Here is a 20,502-nt window from a genome sequence, read left to right as displayed (position 1 = left end):
ATGCGATAATGTCACATGTAGCCCCTCACTGAGGAGTGATTGCCGAACATTGAGTGGGGTGATCCATATTTTTAATAAACCTAGGACCCCCCCCCCCTCTTATTTCTTTAGCTTTTCAGTTCTTTCTTTTTTTTAAAAAAAAAATTAGCTTTTCTATTTGTTCTTCCAAACTTTGTTTATTTTCAAACCCTTATGTGAAACCCCCTCCTATTTGACCCTTATTTGTCTATATGTTAATTGTATCTCAATTCACAATTATTTTCTGGCCGGGAACCACACTAGTGGATTCTGAGGGGTGCCTAACACCTTCCCCTTAGAATAATTTCAAGCCCTTACCCTATCTCTGGTTATTCAAATCAAACTCTTTTGGTGTCCTAATGCACCTTAAATCATTAGGTGGCGACTCTTCAAATGCAAACCCAGTTCTCAAAAGGAACGAGTTGTCCCTCCAAATGTCATGAACCCGATTCCACGAGGAAAAAGGGGGCGCGACAATTTATTTTTAACCCGCTTATCCATGTGTTCAATTATTTTTACCGAGACTGCCTTAGTACTTTACTTGGAGGAACTGAAGAGCCATTTTAATAAAAATAACCATCTTGTCCTCTTCGTCACTTTTTATCATTTTGTCCTTTGTCCGGCCATTTTTGTTTCCTCGACGAGATATCTGAGTAATCCTTCTAGAATCTAGCCCTCCTCCCATAAGAAGTTTGTTTGTTGTCTTATCCAAAAGTATGCTTGGTGTTATTTCTTTGAGTTTAGATTAGGACTTGACATCATAATTTTATTTATATAGGTACAATATGGATTCAGTTAGTGGGAGTCGTGAGAAAAGGCCGAGAGATGAAGAGCACTTGCCGTTTAAGATTTTCGACAAAGTACCCAGTTTATTGAAGCAATGGTGGAACAACATGGATGAGTTTGAGCAAGGAAAGATCAAAGATTATTTGAAAAACTTGGTAAACATTATGGAGATTGAGCCCAAACGAGAACTCATCTAGGCTTTGGTTTATTTCTAGGACCTGAAGAATAATGTGTTTTATCTCAATAGGTTTGAAATGACTCCTACCTTGGAGGAATTCGCTAAATATACAGATCTGGGGCATAACAGTTGAACAAAGAGACTTTTGGCTCCCAAATACGTTACTGCTACCAAGTTCCTTGAGCAGATGTGGATCAGCCACACCGAGATAGCACATGTGGTGCAAGGGCAGGTCTGCCTAGATTTCTTGTATGACAGGTACGGGCATGACCGGGGGGGGGGGTTCTCATAATATGGGAAGAAGCTGATTAACAAACATAACCAATACACATGGCGAGGCCATGGACGAAAAACATTCATTGTAGCTTTCTTGGGGTGCATGGCCTTCCCAAGAAAGGATCGGAAGATCAATATTCGGTTATCTGGGATAGTCATAGCCATGATGAAAAGAAATGATTCCTCCATTCTTCCAATGGTGTTAGCAAATACCTTTCATGCTTTGACCATGTGCTGGGAAGAAAAAGGTTTTTTTGAAGGTTGCAACCTCTTGCTCCAGATGTGGTTCATGGATCATCTTTTCCGTCGTCCTTATCAGGTAGACCACCATACTTGTTGGGGTAATCATGTTCGCCAGTATAATGCTAGATTGAAGAGTGAGCTAGAGATCCGCATTTTTCCAGAAAGTGTCAATGATTGGAAAGAATATCTTCACTCATTAACAGATGATCAGATCACATGGAATTATCCTTGGTTCACCGCAGAATATGTCATCTATAGTCATCTTGCCATCCGTTTCTGATCTTGATGGGGCTTCGAGGTTATCAGCCATATGTTCCCATGAGAGTTCTATGTCAGTTAGGTCATAAACAAATAGTGCCCCGGTAGTGACTATGGAAAACTTTATCTGGGAAGCAACATAAGAGGATCCCATTCGTGAAGCTTATGCTCAGCGTATTTGGAATGGCACTAAGATACTCGAGTGTGGCACCATGGTGGCAGATCGAGGAAGGGGTGAGTTGAATCCTTCTTATCTTGAGTGGTTCTATAATCAAGATGCTCTCGCAGATAGACCAGGGATAATTGTGAAGAGCACCGCAGAGTGGGAGGCTGAGATTCGTAACAGTGTTGGGCTGGCTGCGGAAGAGATGAAAAAGGGTTATGAATCTAAATTTGGAGCACTGCAAGAAGAGCTTGGCATCGTTAAAGTAGACAGGGATCTGATGTATGATACTTTTGAGAAAGAGAAAGCTCAGTGGGCATGAGAGAAGGAAGTACTCAAAGCCCAAATTCGAAAGAAGAACATAGTCACAACCGCCCAACAACAAGAAGAGAGAGAAACCCAGTTCAGGGTAGTCCATGATCGTGAACGCATGAGTTACGTTCCACTAACCAAAGGTTTAAAGGATCAGTTAGAGGGAGTTGAATCAAGTAAGTAGTGCCAAATCGGTGAGTTTGAAATAGAAAGACACCACTACCAAAAGGTGATTAATCGGCTAGAAGCGCAGTGGCTAGAAGTTCGGCGCCAGAGAGATATGGCCTTGGACTATGAGCGTGATGCGCTGGATCTAGCTGAGACCCGTGGTCAGCAAAATTAAGAGTTGCATGTGGCTCAAAAATACATTAAGGGAAAGATCCTCGAGGTAGCCACATATACCTCAAGAGCATGCAGAAGTTGCCAGGGAATGACGCTCGAGCAGTTTGCAGAAGTATCATTGAATGTTGCTCGTCATATATCTGTAGACTTGGAGAGGATATACCGCAATATTGAGGGCTAGCCATAGGAACAAGCGCCTTGATTACAGTGATGCTGGTGGATTCTACTGTAGAGATCAAAGTCTTCTTTTAGTTATCAGTCCTTTTTCATTATTCTTTTGTTGTTTTTGGGTCTGTAAGAGTCTTTTAGTGTTTGAGTCTTGTTGTTTTGCCTTTTATCCTAAAAAGTCTATTTGAGTCATGTCTGGTCTTGTTTATCTTTATGTAATTCTTGATTTTTGAGTCTTGTATCAAAAGAATTTTTTAATTGAAAATCAATGAAAAAGATTTTGTTTAGAAAAATTCGAAAATAAACCAAAAAGATGTTTGTTTTGTAAATAAATAAATAAAAAAAACAACATATGGTCATGTACATGAACTACGTAATGATCTGATTCATGAGGCAATATGATATGTAGGCAACCCATAAAAGGTTCGATCAAATAATTTTTTAATGACTCTAAAGTAAGGGATCAAAATAAGGCGTGTGAAAGGAAAAAACGAAAAAAAGAGATAAGGAAATAACAGTGTCAATAAGCAGCAAGCTAATAAGACAGAATGAAACATGAAATCTTCCAAAAACATGTTAGAGATGGTGATATTTTAGGAGCATAACATATCTACGTGTGATTCCTATCTGTAAAATGCTTAACCCTAGCACATTCGTTGCCTCTTATATAGTAAGCTTAAGGTGGTTGGTTTGTGGTGAAGCTAGCAACACATCATTACTTCACAAGATCTAAGGGAGCGGTGGTAATGGATAATAGTGATGAAATTGAGTTGGTCAACGACAATCCGCAGGGTCAGTCAGTTCAGCAAGAGTCGGAGAAAATAAGAAAATTGAGACAACAACTGTCAGATGTATATCAAGCTTGGATTTCCGGTCAACCTCCACCCCAGGGTCCCTCAGAGGGAACTTCCACCATACCCTAGGCTACTCAACCACCGCTCCATGCAACGAGCGATCCCATTCTACCACCAGGGTATGTACCAAACTACAACCTCCATGCTACCCTCGGTACCTCTAATATGCGACCTCCAGTTGCACCGGTCAGGAATACCCTTCTCGTCGTGTTTGGCACACCGGTATATACAATCCCGCCACCACCTCCTGTGACGAAGCCAAATAATGAGCCACTATTTCATGCTTATGATGGCCAATAATATTCTTCAAATATGGCTTTCAGGGTCTCGGCTCCATACAATCAGTTTCCTCAGTACGAGTCACTAGTGGAAAATGAAAATCCTGCCACGACGGTTGAGCCAGATGAGATGGCCAGGAAAATGAAAAGTCCTTCATATAGGGACTAGGTGTTCACAAAAATGTTTCATTTAGTGGTCTATGCATGTTCCCTCACATATATTTGCCACGAGGGTTCAAGACCCTAAAATTCGAGAAATATGATGGACACGGCGACCCTATCACCCACTTGAAACGGTATTGCAACCTGCTGAGGGGTGCAAGAGGAAAGGAAGAGCTGCTGATGGCTTACTTTGGGGAAAGCCTTGTGGGGGTAGCTTCCGCATGGTTCATTGACCAAGATATCTCTCACTGACATGTTTGGATGACATGGACCAGGCCTTTGTCAAACAACTTCAGTACAACATTGATATTGCGTCAGATCGTAATTCCTTGTCCAACATGAAGAAAAAGCCGACCGAAAGTTTGAGGGAGTATGCCATCAAATGGAGGGAGCAAGTGGCTAGAGTTATGCCACCAATGGATAACCACGAATTGGTCACTATTTTTCTGGAGGCTAAAGAGCCTGATTACTTTCAAAACATGATGTCCACGATGGGTAGACCTTTTGCAGAAGCAATCAAAATAGGGGAGATGGTCGAAAATGGCCTCAAGACTGGCAGAATTGTAAGTCAAGCTGCTCTCAAAGCCACCACCCAAGCTATCCAAAATGGGTCGGGAGGTTTGGCAAAAAGAAAGCAGAGAAATAAAGGGTCCATGATGACTTCAGGATCTAAGGAAGTTCAAAGAGGGGCATCACACCCTTATGTGCAAGTTCAGCAGGGGCAATCCAGCTACCCTCAACATTATTATCCCCCGCCAATTCCTTAATACTCTGTGGTCCCACCATAATATACAGTGTTCAATGCTCAATCATATGCTCGGCCTCCCAATCAGCAGGTACGGGCACCAGCTCCAAGGCCCCCCCGACCTCAGCAACAAAATTTTCGGGCACCCTACAATGCTCATCCCAGGCAGGATTATGGTCGAGAGTAGAGGCCGGCAGAAAAATTTACTTTATTGGCCGAATCATACTCTAGTCTATTCCAAAAGCTGAAGCAAATGGGCGTGATTGGACCCATCGCTCCTCACCATATGGATCCTGATTTACATGGATTTCAAGCAAATGCTAGATATGAATATCATTCAGGTGCCCCGGGGCATAGCACTGATGATTGTTGGACTCTGAAAAGAGTAAAAGAGAGACTCATTTCTGAAAAATTAATTATAGTGACGAATGGCGAGGACCCTCATAATGTGACAAACAACCCGTTGCCAGTACACAATGATGTTCATTTTGTGGGAATGATTGGTCGAGATCAAGAATACAAGCCGATCGGTCGAGCAAAAATGACAGTGGGTGCAATTTAAGAAGGAACAAGTCTAGAAGTAAGTCCCAGCCAAGATGTGCCATTGATTATGAAAGGCGCCCAGAGCTCAAAGAAGGAAACTTTATTTGTTCCAAAAATATCAAGGTTGGAAGTTCGCTCCAAGGTTCCAAGACCAAGTTATATGTCCTTGGAGGCCACCCCAATACAAAGTAGAATTAGGATGGTACGAATGGCATAACAAAGCCAATCATAATCAAACCTGCCGTGCAACCCCCTATGACAAACACGAAAACCATTCCTTGGAACTACAACAAAACTGTGATGACCTACAAAGGCAAGGAAATCATAGAGGAAGTGGAGGAAACTGGAGGTTTGACTCGATCGGGGAAGTGTTACTCTCCAGAAGAGTTGAGGAAGGCCAAGCAAATCAGAGAAGGCCAATTGCCAATAAAGAAACCAGTCACTGAAGCAGAGGCAAAAGAGTTTTTGGAAAAGATGAAAGTTCAGGATTACTCAATCATTGACCAACTAAGAAAGACTTCTGCCCAAATCTCTCTACTATCTCTGCTCATACATTCCAAAGAGTATGCCCGTGTACTAATCAAGGTCCTGAACAAGGCACATATCTCAGAGGAGACCACAGTGAATCAATTAGAGAAGATGGCCAACAGATTTTTTGAGGTGAACAGAATCTCCTTTATTGATGATGAACTTCCCAAGGAGGGAGCCGGGCACAATAAGGCTTTTCACTTAATGGTCAAATGTGAGAGGCATTATGTAAAACGAGTCATGGTTAATGGAGGCTCAAGTGTAGATATATGCCCTCTCTATACCTTGCAAACCATGAAGATCAATACAGACAGAATCTGACCCAACAATGTTCGCATCCAGGATTTTGATGGCTCAGCGAGAGATACCATTGGGGAAATCAACCTCACCCTGACGATTGGGCCGGTTGACTTTGAGATTGTCCTCCAAGTAGTGGATATGGTCATTTCTTATAACTTTATTCTTGGAAGGCCATGGATCCATACGACCCGAGCTGTGCCATCCACCTTGCATCAGATGCTCAAATTTGAACATGACATGCAAGAAATTATTGTTCACGGGGAAGACGAGTCTTCCATTTATAAAGACCCATTAATCCCCTGTATTGAGGCCAAGGTAAGGTGTGAGTCCATTTTCCATCAGGCTTTTGAAGTGGTTGTTATGGACCATGTTGAGGAAGGAAAGTCCATTCTGCGTCCTCGTCTTTCCGCCACATCTGTAATGGTCGCTGCAGTTATGTTGAGACAAGGTTATGAGCCAGGAAAAGGCTTGGGAGCATCATTGCAAGGAATTTCGAAGCCTATTTATCCATTTAGTAACTAGGGTACTTTTGGCTTAGGCTTCAGGCCGACACAAGCAGACGAAAACAAAGCCAAGCACCGCAAAAAGCATGGATGGGTCTTGCAACAACCTATCCCTCACATTTTCTACACTTTTGTCAAGCCACAACTCCAAGAGGGTCAAAATTCCTTGGAGCATACAAATATTGATGAAATTTTCCATGGCCTCAGCCAGATGTTTTCTGAAGTGAATATGATCCAGGATGGTGAAGGCAATAGTCGTGTCGATATGCAACTAATTGACCCAGACACCATGCTTACCAACTAGGAAGCAACTCCTCTCCCCACAAGGAAGGAGTCTTGGTAGTTTGATTTTGCAGTCTCTTTTTTGTATTTTGGGTTACTTTCAGGGTTGTAATCCAAACATCTCAATATGATTGTTTTGTTTTGATGTTAACCCTTCTATCCTTTCGAATTCAATGAAATGCAGATCAGTTTCGTATTAAGTTTTGTATATTTTCTTTTTCCTAATTCCTGTCATTTTATTTCCATTTCAGTTTTGTTAATGTCGGCTTTAATAACATGACATGCATGGGGAATTCAGATCCAGATCTTAAAAAGCTGTTTAGTATCGAAATAATGCATCAAGAGGTTGAATATGATGAAGATAAGGTTGTTGAGGAAATAAAAAGAGAGTTGGAACAATTTGAAAACAAGCCTAAGCCCAACCTCAATGAAACCGAGCTATTAATATCGGAAGTCATGAAGAAGTCAGAGAAACGAAGATAAGCATTCACACTGAACAAAAAACTAGAGATGCCTTGATTTAACTTTTATTTGAATACAGAGATGTGTTTGCTTGGTCTTACAATGATATGCCGGGTTTAAGTGCTGATCTAGTGGTTCATAATCTTCCTACGTATCCTAATTTTCCACCATTCCAACAAAAACAACAAAAATTTAAAACAGACATGAGTGAAAAAATCAAAGAGGAAATAATGAAGCAATTGAGCACCAATGTGGTCAGAGCTGTCTGATACACCACCTAGGTGGCGAATGATGTGCTTGTGTCGAAGAAGGATGGAAAGACCAGAGTCTGTGTTGACTATAGGGACCTGAATAAAGCAAGTCCAAAGGATAATTTTCCTTTACCAAATATCCACATTCTTATAGATAATTGCGCAAAGCATGAGATAAAATCGTTTGTGGATTGCTATGCAGGGTACCACCAAATTCTAATGTATGAGGATGATGCAGAAAAGACCACTTTCACCACTACATGGGGTACTTATTATTACAGGGTCATGCCATTCGGTTTAAAGAATGCAGGGGCAACTTACATGAGGGACATGACCACCATTTTTCACGACATGATGCACAAAGAGATTGAAGTATATGTCGATGATGTCATCATAAAATCAAAGACACAGGCTGATCACGTGTATGATTTTATTAAGTTCTTTGAACGACATTGAAGGTATGACCTTAAGCTTAATCCAGCCAAGTGTGCCTTTGGCGTTCCATTTGGGAAACTCCTCGGTTTTATAGTCAGCCGGAGAGGCATTGAATTGGATCCATCTAAGATAAAGTCCATTCGAGATCTGCCACCCCCAAAGAACAAAAAATAAGTCATGAGTTTGCTCGGGAGGTTGAACTAAATTAGTAGGTTCATTTCTCAGCTCACAACCACGTGCGAGCCCATCTTTAAGTTGCTAAAAAAGGATGCCGCTATCAAGTGGATGGACGATTGGTAAAAAACTTTTGACAGGATCAAAGATTATCTGTCAAAACCCCTTGTACTGGTCCCACCTGAACCTGGTAGGCCTTTGTTTTTATATCTATCAGTGATGGATAATTCCTTTGGATGCGTTCTGGGGAAACATGATGCAACATGCAAAAAGGAATAGGCAATCTATTATTTGAGCAAGAAGTTCACCAATTATGAGGTTAAGTACACTCTTTTAGAAAGGACATGTTGTGCCTTGAGTTGGGTCGCTCAGAAGCTGAGACATTATCTTTTGGCCTACACTACTTACCTCATATCCAGAATAGATATTTTGAAGTACATCTTCCAAAAGCCAATGCCCAGTGGCAGGCTCGCAAAATGGCAAATCCTGCTCACAGAGTTCGACATCGTCTATGTCACTTGCACCGCGATGAAAGCACAAACTTTGGCGGATCATTTGGTAGAGAATCTAGTTGATGATGAGTACAGGCCACTTAGAACATACTTCACAGATGAAGAGGTCAACTTAATAGAGGAAGTAGTTCCAGACGATAACCCTGTATGGAAAATGTATTTTAATGGGGCTGTCAATATCAAAGGAGTTGGGATCGGGGCAATCCACATCTCACATGTTGAACATCATTACCCTGAAATGGCTCGACTTCGATTCTTCTATACCAATAATACGACAGAATACGAAGCTTGTATCATGGGTCTGAAAATGGCCATCGATCTGGATGTACACGAACTATTGGTTATGGGACATTCCGACTTGCTTATCTGACAAGCCCAGGGAGAATGGGAGACTCGAGACATCAAGCTTATTCCATACAGACAATGTTTGCAAGACTTGAGCAAAAGATTCAAATCCATCGAGTTCAAGTACATTCCCAGGTTTCACAACGAGCTAGCCGATGCCTTGGCTACTTTAGCCTCGATGCTCCCTTATCCAGGCAACACTCATATTGATCCACTAGAAATCCAATTTCGGAATCAACGCGGTTACTGCAATATAATTGAGACCGAACCAGATGGAGAACCATGGTATCATGACACAAAACGATTCCTGAAAACAAGAGAATATCCAGAGCATGCCAAAGGAGATCAAAAAAGAACTATAAGGTGACTCGCTAGTGGTTTCTTCCTAAATGGGGAAATTCTGTACAAGAGGACCCCAAATGTAAACTTGTTGAGATGCATAGATGCCACAGAAGCGGAGCGGATCATGAGCGAAGTGCATTTGGGGGTAAGTGGACCTCACATGAATGGATATGTTTTGGCGAAGAAGATTCTGCAGGCAGGGTATTATTGGCTTACTATGGAGTGAGATTGCTTCAGTTTTATTCGCAAGTGTCACCAATGCCAGATTCATAGTGACCTTATTCACTCGCCTCCTTCGGAGTTGCATCCCATGTCCTCTCCTTGACATTTCGTTGCTTGGGGAATGGATGTTATTGGGACAATCGATCCAAAGGCTTCAAATGTGCATAGATTTATTTTGGTTGCAATTGATTACTTCACCAAGTGGGTGGAGGTTGTCACTTTCAAAGCAGTCACCACGAAAGCAGTGGTAGACTTTGTTCATTCCAACATCATCTGTCGCTTTGGTATCCCAAAGACAATTATCACTAACAATGCAGCCAATCTAAATAGTCATTTGATGAAGGATGTATGCGAACAATTTAAAATCATGCATCGCCATTCTACCCCTTACCGGACAAAAGCCAATGGAGTCGTTGAAGCGCCGAACAAGAACATCAAGAAGATTCTTAGGAAGATGATCCAAGGTTCCAGGCAATGGCATGAAAAGTTGCCTTTTGCTCTTTTAGGATACCGCACGACTATTCGCACATCTATTGGTGCAATTCCTTATCTGCTTGTATATGGAACTAAAGCTATAATACCAATAGAATTCGAAATTCCCTCTCTCCGAATCATTGTGGAATTGGATATTGAAGACACTGAGTGAGTCAAGACCCGATTAGAACAACTAATGTTGATTGATGAAAAACGGCTAACAACAACGTGTTTTGGCCAATTATACCAGCAAAGAATGGCACGCGCTTACAATAAGAAATTACATCCAAGGCACTTCGAGGTAGGCCAACTCGTTCTAAAATGCATTCTTCCACACCAAGTAGAAGCTAAAGGAAAGTTTGCCCCAAATTGGCAAAGACCCTACATCATCAAGAAAGTGTTACCAAAAGGGGCCTTGCACTTGGTAGATGAAGAAGGATGGGTACCAGACATAATTATTAATGCAGATGTGGTCAAAAGATATTATGTATGATATATGCCCATTGTAGAACTTTCACGCATTGATTTTCTCAAATCGAGATGAAGAAGGCTATCATTTGCTCACTATTCCAAATAGGTGTCACTCTTTTGTTAACAATTTTGAGCTGTATTTGTCTTCTTTGTTTTGCACCTTCTGGAACCTGTGTACTTGTAAAGAAAAAAAAGAAAAAAGGAAAAAAAATACATATTTTTTTCTTCTGAATCATTGAACTACGTCCGACCTGATTCCGAAAGGATACGTAGGTAGCCTACCCTGGGTTCGGTCCCATCACAACAAAAAATACATATTACTAATACTCTAAAACTGGGGCAGAAGTTTGTTTTATTTTACGATTTTTCTGTAAAAAACGGTTCCAAAAGTTGTAATTCAATTCAAGGTTCATTTCGCCTTTTTACCTTTCAAGAAATTTTGATTGATTTTTGAGAATGTTTGAAGTCCCCATGCCAAGTGCGTTGGGAAACCTTTTGCATTCCATATCTTAGTCAAAAAAAGATAAAAGAAAAGAAGAAGAAAAAGAAATGAAAGAGTCTTATCGGTAAAAACCCGTACGGGCACTATAAGGTGACTTTGAGCAGAAAAATGAGAGAGTCTTATTGGTGAAAACCCAGATGGGCACTATAAGGTGACTGTTAGTAAATAAATGAGATAGGTTAGTTAGGAAAAACCTACAAAGGGCACTACTAGCCGAATGAGGGTCTTCGATTCTCCGGCATGAGCACAACCAAGACAATTTCAAGATGAACATTTGTGACGGATTTTGAGAATTAGACAGCTCGGATGGATCATGCGTCCAGTCCAAAATGCATGTCATGATTCATTGAAGTCGGCACATACCTCCAGATAAGTCTCCCTATTCCTTTCCCAAAAGGGACACCTTTTCTTTAAGCACAGTTCTTTTTCACTTTCAATTATTATTCTCTTTTTACCCATACTTTTTCTTTGGGTCCCTTTCGGTCTAATTCTTGCATCAAAAGCAAAGCAAAGAAATGGATGCAAAACTAGCTACAATTTCCCTGTAATATCAAGCATAATTTGGGGCATATATAGCATTGACAAAGGCACGAATCCATCTGAGATCTCATTTGATAAAGCGAACAAATTGTTTCAAAGAAACTAAAAAGTCGCATGAGCAAGACCTACTTCAAGAGGAAAGTTGATAAGCACTACGGACACAAACTGATACTGGGTGCAAGACAGTTGAGTTTGATTTAAAGAAAAAATGCATTGCCTTAGAGATGAGGGTAGCAGTAACATAGACATCAGGGTATAAAATAGTTGGGGATAACATTGTAAAGCCAAGGTCTCTAGAAAATGATACAGAGTGGTAGAGCATCTCGGTACCACGCAGACAGAATCGGTTCTTCGATAGTAGTGGCCGTGAATCAAGCTACTCATGGCATCAAGGCCACAAACCAACCACCACTTTGAAAACTCATAAATTTTTCTTTGTTTGAAGCAGGAACAAAGCAGTGCAGAATGTCGATCCTAAAATAAAGAATGTCAATGTAATCTCCTTAAAATCTCCATTTTTCTTTTTACAGCATGCATCACTATTGTTCATACCTCCCAGTTACGTAGCTTAATTCAGGCAGAACTGTTTCGCCTAGGGGGATCCAGCTCATATTTCTAGGTAGAAGTACTATTCGCTCAGGTTGTTTTACGTAGCTTAACTCAGGTAGAACCGTTTCGCCTAGAGGGATCCAGCTCATAGTTCCGAGTAGAAGTAATCTTTGCTCAGGTTGTTTTACTCTGCTTAACTCAGGCAGAACCGTTTCTCCTAGGGGGATCCAGCTCATAGTTCCGGGTAGAAGTACTCTTCGCTCAAGGTGTTTTAAATAGCTTAACTCAGGTAGAACTATTTTGCCTAGGGGGATCCAGCTCATAGTTCCGGGTAGAAGTACTTTTCGCTTAGGTTGTTTTACGTAGCTTAACTCAGGTAGAATCGTTTCTCCTAGGGGGATCAAACTCATAGTTCCGAGTAGAAGTAATCTTCGCTCAGGGTGTTTTACATAGCTTAACTCAGGTAGAACCGTTTTGCCTAGGGAGATCCAACTTATAATTTCGGGTAGAAGTAATCTTTACTCAGGTTGTTTTACTTGGCTTAACTCAGGTAGAACCGTTTTGCCTAGGGAATCCAGCTCATAGTTCCGAGTAGAAGAACTCTTCACTCAAGGTGTTTTACGTAGCTTAACTCAGGTAGAACCATTTTGCCTAGGGGGATTCAGCTCATAGTTCCAGGTAGAATTAATCTTCGCTCAGGTTGTTTTACTTAGCTTAACTCAGGTAGAACTGTTTTGCCTAGGGGGATCCAGCTCATAGTTTCAGGTAGAAGTACTCTTCACTCCGGGTGTTTTATATAGCTTAGCTCAGGGTAGAACTGTTTCGCCTAGGGGGATCCAGCTCATAGTTTCAGGTAGAAGTACTCTTCGCTCAGGTTGTTTTACATAGCTTAACTCAGGTAGAACCGTTTTGCCTAGGGGGATCCAACTCATAGTATCGGGTAGAAGTAATCTTCGCTTAGGTTATTTAATATAGCTTAACTCAGGTAGAAATATTTCGCCTAGGATCCAGCTCATAGTTCCAGGTAGAAGTACTCTTCGCTCAAGGTGTTTTACGTAGCTTAACTCAGGTAGAACTGTTTCGCCTAGGGCAATCCAGCTCATAGTTTTAGGTAGAAGTAATTTTCGCTCAGGTTGTTTAATATAGCTTAACTCAGGTAGAACTGTTTCGCCTAGGGGGATGCATCTTATAGTTCCGGGTAGAAGTACTCTTCGCTCAAGGTGTTTTACGTAGCTTAACTCAGGTAGAACTGTTTTGCCTAGGGCAATCCAGCTCATAGTTTCGGGTAGAGGTAATCTTCGCTCAGGTTGTTTGATATAGCTTAACTCAGGTAGAACTATTTCGCCTAGAGGGATCTAGTTCATAGTTCCGGGTAGAAGTACTCTTCGCTCAAGGTGTTTTACATAGCTTAACTCAGGTAGAACCGTTTCGCCTAGGGGGATCCAGTTCATAGTTCCGGGTAGAAGTAATCTTCGCTCAGGTTGTTTTACGTAGCTTAACTCAGGTAGAACCATTTCTCCTAGGGGGATACAACTTATAGTTCCGGGTAGAAGTACTCTTCACTCAGGGTGTTTTACGTAGCTTAACTCAAGTAGAATCGTTTCGCCTAGGGGGATCCAGCTCATAGTTCCGGGTAGAAGTAATCTTCGCTCAGGTTGTTTACTTTGCTTAACTCAGGTAGAACCGTTTCTCCTAGGGGGATCCAGCTCATAGTTCCGGGTAGAAGTACTCTTTGCTTAAGGTGTTTTACTTAGCTTAACTCAGGTAGAACCGTTTTGCCTAGGGGGATCTGGCTCATAGTTCCGGGTAGTAGTAATTTTCGCTAAGGTTGTTTTACTTTGCTTAACTCAGGTAGAATTGTTTCTCCTAGGGGGATCCAGCTCATAGTTCCGGGTAGAAGTACTCTTCGATCAGGGTGTTTTACGTAGCTTTACTCAGGTAGAACCGTTTCGCCTAGGGGGATCCAGCTCATAGTTTCGGGTAGAAGTAATCTTTGCTCAGGTTGTTTTACTTTGCTTAAATCAGGTAGAACCGTTTCTCCTAGGGGGATCCATCTCATAGTTCCGGGTAGAAGTACTCTTCGCTCAAGGTGTTTTACGTAGCTTAACTCAGGTAGAACTGTTTCGCCTAGGGGGATCCAGCTCATAGTTCCGGGTAGTAGTAATCTTCGCTCAAGTTTTTTTTACTTAGCTTAACTCAAGTAGAACCATTTCGTCTAGGGGGATCCAGCTCATAGTTCCGGGTAGAAGTACTCTTCGCTCCGAGTGTTTTACGTAGCTTAACTCAGGTAGAACTATTTCGCCTAGAGGGATCCAGCTCATAGATTCGGGTAGATGTACTCTTCACTCAGGTTGTTTTACGTAGCTTAACTCAGGTAGAATCTTTTCACCTAAGGGGATCCAACTCATATTGTCGGTTAGAAGTACTCTTCGCTCAGGTTGTTTTCATAGCTTAACTCAGGTAGAACCTTTTCGTCTAGAGGGATTCAACTCTTTATCAATAACACAAGGCTCTAACCCCTAGTTACATTTCTTCCTAGTTATAAAGGGCTCCAATCCTTGGTTACATTTCTCTTTACTAGCACAGGGTACCAACCCCTGGTCACTTTACTTCCTAGTTATACATGATACCAACCCATAACTACACTCTTTTTTGGTAATACATGGTGTTAACCCCCGGTTGTGTTTACCTTCAGTAATACAGGGTAACATCCTCTAATTCCATTCCCTTTGGTAACACTAGGTACTACCCCGTGGTGGCATATCTTCACATAGTAGTTTATACTACTGTCTTTGTCTTCCTTTCAGTGAATTAGATAATTTAAAGCTTTCTCTAATAACTCACAAAATTTTCCTAGTGGCAGACTGAGGCAGAAAATTTTTGTTTATTTTGTTCATTTTTGATGGCTTTGCAGGACCCTGCCATAAAACACATATTGTAGAGTTTAAAGCTGGCAATTTCAGTTCTCATCAGAAGAAAGAAGATTGTTGATCATAAGACAGTTGGAGTTAGTTTCGATGAGGTGTCAACAACTCGGCTTCTCAAGATTCATCTTTTCAAGTTCTGAGCAGGAAATCAAGAAATCGAGAATGATCCATAATCTTTTCTTCAAAAAGGCATCAAGATCCAATATAAGGTCAACACAAGCGAGCAGGTCAAGAATCAAGATTTGACTCCAAAAGACACATAGATAGGAATTTTGTACTCTTAATTTGCAGACATATGTAGTGCTCTCCTCTTTTTCTTTTGATGTAAGAAGCGAGTAACAATAACAACAACAACAACAACAACAACAGTAGTAGTCTTAACTCCAGTGTCTGGTAGTCCCAGCTACCAAAAATTTTCAGAACTACACAGACCTGATTACTTTATAGCCAAAGATATGTAGGCAACCTCAGAAGTAAGGTTCAGTCACTTTTTTCATAAAATGCTTTCATTGGAGTGATATGTGAGCAAAAATTAGCCATGGCGTTCACTTTTCTTTGCATGAAAACTCTTCATGTTCTCGAGCAAAGAGGGGCAGCTATGAATACCTAATTTTTGCTCGCTTCTAATTCTCCTACAAATACTAATATTTGGATGATTTGTAGTTATTTATGCATTTTATTTTCCTTCCTTTATTAAAAATACCAAAAATATTTTTTACCTTTTATTTGTATATTTTAGTTTGCATCTTTAAATTATATATACCAAAAAGATTTTTCTTTCTACTTGTATATTTTCTTTAGGACTAAATAAGATAGTTAGGGGGTTAAGAGATTGCGCTAGTATATTTTAATTGAAATTGAGCCAAAATTAGCCCAAAATTAGAAGCCTAAAGAGCTCAGATCTAGTCCAAATAGGGCTGCTAGTAGATCACGAAACGACGTAGTTTCATACCTAAACTACGTCGTTTTGATAAGTAAATCTAAGATCTAATCTCATCCGTCCAATTTTCTTGATCCAACGGCCCTTATCTATCTCCCACCCAGGTATTTAAACCCATAATTTCCCATAATTTGGCTCCATTTCCCCTTAATTCCCCTCTTCTTCCTCTCTCTTCTCACCCTCTCTCACTCTCTGACCTAATCCCCCCGCTCCACCCGTAAATTCTGCGTTCCGAGGCCTTAGAAGCCTCTCTTATCCTCACCTCGATTTGCGTGCATGGTCCGGGCATATATCCGGAATGCTTTTATGTGAAAATGTGATAAAAATATTAATTTGGCCTTTAAGAATTTAATTTAAGTTGACTTCAGTCAACATTTTGGGTAAACGGACACATGATTTGACGATCCCGGATGATCCGTAGGAAAATATGGGACTTGGGCGTATGCCCGAAATCGAATTCCAAGGTTCTAAGCTCGAGAAATGAATTTTTGAAAGAAATTGTTTTACTGAATTATTTATGAAATAAAGAAAAGAGTTTATGTTTGAAACTATTGGTATCAGGCCCGTATTTTGGTTTTGGATCCTAGTACAGTCTTATGTATGATTTAAGTTGAGCCTATAAAATTTGGTAAGAAACGGACTTGAAATGACGTGATTCAGAACTTTAGTTGAAAAATTTGGAACCTTGAAAGTTCATGCGATTTCCTTTGATTTTGGTGGTAAATTCATGGTTATTGATGTTATTTTGAGGATTTGATTACACGAGCAAGTCCGTATGATGTTTTAGGTTGGTGTTCATGTTTGGTTTGGAGCCTCGAGGGCTCGGGTGAGTTTTAGATAGGCCACAGAGTGAAATTTGGACTTAGGAAGTTGCAGGTTTTTAGCTGGTATATTGCAGGCCTGCAGGCTTCGCATTTGCGAAGCCTGGCTCGCAAATACGAGAGTTATGTCGCAAATGCAAAAAGTCCAGGGCCAGCATTACCTCGCAAATGCGAGGTACACATCGCAAATACGATGCCTTCAGTAGAAGCCAGTGGTCGCAAATGTGACACCACCTTCGCAAATGTGAGTTCGCAATTGCGAACATATGATCCCAAATGCGAAGGTAGCAGGTTCCTTAAGGGTTCACAATTGCGAACACTGGTCGCAATTGCGACATCTGCGACCTGCAAATTTGTAACTTAGCCAAAAAAATCTTCCATTTTTCAAACCATTTCAAAACCAAAACACTCTTGGGCGATTTTTCAAAGACAACTTCTCCTCCAAATCAATTGTAAGTCATTTCTAACTTGTTTTCTTTAATCTTTAACATCTTTTCACATGATTTCATCTCAAAATCAATGATTTTCATGGGGGAAATTGGGTGTTTTGGGTAGAACATAGGTTTTTCAAATTTTGGGGATTTGGACCTCGATTTGAGGTCCGATTTCAAAACAAATTATATATTTGGGTTTGTGGGGGAAGGGGTAATCGGGTTTTGGTTCGAACCTCGGGTTTTGATCAAGTGGGCCCGAAGGCGATTTTTGACTTTTTGGGAAAAACTTTAGAAAACTTATCTTCATGCATTAGAATTGATTCATTTAGCATTTATTGATGTGATTAAGTAACTTGTGGCTAGATACGAGCGAATTGGTGGTGGAATCAAGAAGTAAAGCGATAGTTGAGACTTGAATTGTGTTCATGGCATCGAGGTAAGTGTTTGGTCTAACCTTAGCTTGGGGAATTAGGAGTTGTATCCTATTTGCTATGTGTTATTTGTTGAGTATGACGTATAGGCATGGTGATGAGTATCTATATGTTGGTGTCAAGCATGCCCGTGAGTCTTATATTATGATTATTTTGACTCTGTTTGTATTGTTCATGTCTTTTTGTGATGATTTCTATTGTTGAGTAAAGTTTGTTGAAGTAATAGTGGTATTTGAGTATTGAAGAGCGTTGGCTCAAGTTGTATAAGGAATTGTGGAAGTATAATTGGAAATTGAACCTTATAGAACATTGACTCAAGTTGTGAAGTGAGTTGTGAAGTAAAAGTGAAAAAGAGAAGAGAATTATCATATTGTCTCCCTTGCCGGGATGTTGTTGCTTATAATGTTATCTCCCTTGTCGGGATGTTGATGCTTTTGACATTGTTCCCTTGCCGGAATTTGATTGTTGAACTATTGTTCCCTTGCCGGGATTTTATTGCAATTTTATTTATTTCCTTGCCTTATTGCTTGTGATTTTTTGTTTAAGTAAGGAAGAGTATTAAAGCATGAAGGGTGATGCCGTGTATGATTTTTGTGAGGAAGAGTCTAAATCACGAAGGGTGATGCCATGCCACACGATGTACAATTCTATGCCGATTATATCTATTTTATGGTGAGGATGAGAGTAAAAGCACGAAGGGTGATGCCGTGCAGTTTATATTGATTCTTATGGTGAGGACGAGAGTAAAAGCACGAAGGGTGATGCCGTGCATTTGTTTGATTTATGGTTCTTGTTAATAATTGAGATATGGTGTTCCTCGTAATTACTTGCTGTCTTTCTATTATGAATTGATGCTTCTCCCACAGCATGTTTCCCCCTCCCATCCTTAACTATATATTCCTACTTCTACTTTCTGTTGTATATGATTTAACTACACAAGTTTGTTTAGTAGTCTGGTCCTAGCCTCGTCACTACTTCGCCGAGGTTAGGCTAGGCACTTACTAGCACATGGGGTCAGTTGTGCTGATACTGCACTTTGCACTGTGTGCAGATCCCGGCGCAACAGCTTTTGGACCTTAGCTTGGGTGGCTGCCTTCAGTGCATACGGGGATCCAAGATAGTCATGTAGGCGTCCGCAGGCCCTGGCATCTCCCTCTATCTTTTCTTCCTGTTTCACTTATGTAATTTAGAAACAGTGTTGCACTTATTTTTCGGACCTTGTTTGTAGAATTCTTAGACTGTCCGTGGAGTTGTGACACCAGTTCTAGGTAGTTTTTGTTTAAGAAATCATGTTGGAATTATTTAAATAGTTTAATTGTTTTTTTCCGCTTGTTTTAATTTCTGTTGTTTATAAACTATTGATTCACATTGGTTAAAGAATTAAAAAGGGAAAAAGGTAATTTGTTCAAACGGTTGGCTTGCCTAGCTTTCATTAGTAGGCTCCATCACGACTCCCGAGGGCGGAAAATCCGGGTCGTGACAAGCACCTCCAAACACCCCCAAATCATCACCATACACTCCCTTCCACCTCCTCTTTCTAAATTTCCAACCCAAATCCCTCCAAACCCACTCAAATTCCATGATTTTTAGATCTAAGAAACCTCATAACCCATTTTTTTCTTAAAATCGTGAAGATTGAGCTATCTCCTCTACCTAATACCCATATGGATGTATAGAGTTCGATGTGGGCTACCAACGGACTTGGCCTCGACCCGAAATTCCAGCGAATAGATTCCGGCGGATCACCGACAGTCACCAAAAATGGTGAATCTCTTTGTTTTTGTCTATATTCCGACCTAGAGCGAGATTTTATTGTTGATTACATTGAAACTGAACTCCGGTTCACTAGAGTTTAAATGTTTCAGTCTTTATCAACAATAAGAGCTTGCTCGGGATCGAACACTTCTCGAATCGCAACCACTGCCACTGTCCCGCCATTGCCCGAGTGCTCGAGTTTGGTAAAATTCCTAATCCCTTTCTCTTTGTCTTAGATTTTCAGTTTTTCTTATTCGATTTGATTGTTTTGTTTAGGTTTAAGTTCTAATAATGATAGATCGACTACTTTTTATAATATTATTTTTGATTTTTTTGCTTAATTATAATCTTCCAAGTTTGATTAGTAGTGGTAGTTAATAGTTTAGCTTCGGTTATTTGATTTTTGCATCTTAATAGTTTGAAGCAGTAGTTCAATTTCTCAAAGAATATTTGTTTAGTTTCTTGTTTATCGTTTCAGTAGCTCGACATGTAGTTTAACTTTGTGATTAGTTGAGTAATTACTCTTTCTAATAATCTAGAACAATTGTTTAATTAGTATGGTTGAGTTGTATTGATTTCGTTCAGTCGTTAAGCTTAAATCACCTATTGGATTGTAGTTTCGAGTTTGTCTTTCCTACGTTGTCATGTTTTAGTTTGAGTTAGTAGTTTGTGTGTTCAAAGATCTGGTATTAGTCCTAATTAACTAGATTGAGATCGAAGTAGTTATTTAGTATAAGTAATTATATGGTTCAGTCTTGTTTAATTCCTACTAGTTGACTCTTAACTAATCTTATTCGAATTACTAACTATTTGAACTAGATTGAATCTGGTTTCTCTTTGTGGACTAGTTAGTTTTGAATTTGGTTTGAGAAATTAAGAGAAAAGGAAAAGAAAAGAGAATACTTGAGTGTAGGGTTCTTTGTTTGGTTGCTTTTACTATTGCGGACTATTTTGGAATACAATACTCCAAAATTTT

General features: G+C 40.3%; 1 protein-coding gene across 1 annotated transcript; it reads left to right on the top strand.

The window, feature by feature from the left end:
• The first annotated feature begins 5,581 nt into the window (after positions 1-5,581).
• On the top strand, positions 5,582-8,540 carry LOC138886125 (uncharacterized). The gene is made up of 7 exons (XM_070167159.1): positions 5,582-6,115; positions 6,197-6,602; positions 6,693-6,905; positions 7,044-7,047; positions 7,191-7,305; positions 7,683-8,074; positions 8,402-8,540. The coding sequence occupies exons 1-7, from the start codon at positions 5,582-5,584 to the stop codon at positions 8,538-8,540; spliced, it is 1,803 nt and encodes a 600-aa protein (XP_070023260.1).
• Positions 8,541-20,502: the final 11,962 nt, after the last annotated feature.

Source organism: Nicotiana sylvestris, chromosome 2 (genome assembly GCF_000393655.2).
Source record: "Nicotiana sylvestris chromosome 2, ASM39365v2, whole genome shotgun sequence".
NCBI lineage: Eukaryota > Viridiplantae > Streptophyta > Magnoliopsida > Solanales > Solanaceae > Nicotiana > Nicotiana sylvestris.
Note: the sequence above shows the minus strand (reverse complement) of the source record. Positions and strands in the feature narration are given on the sequence as shown.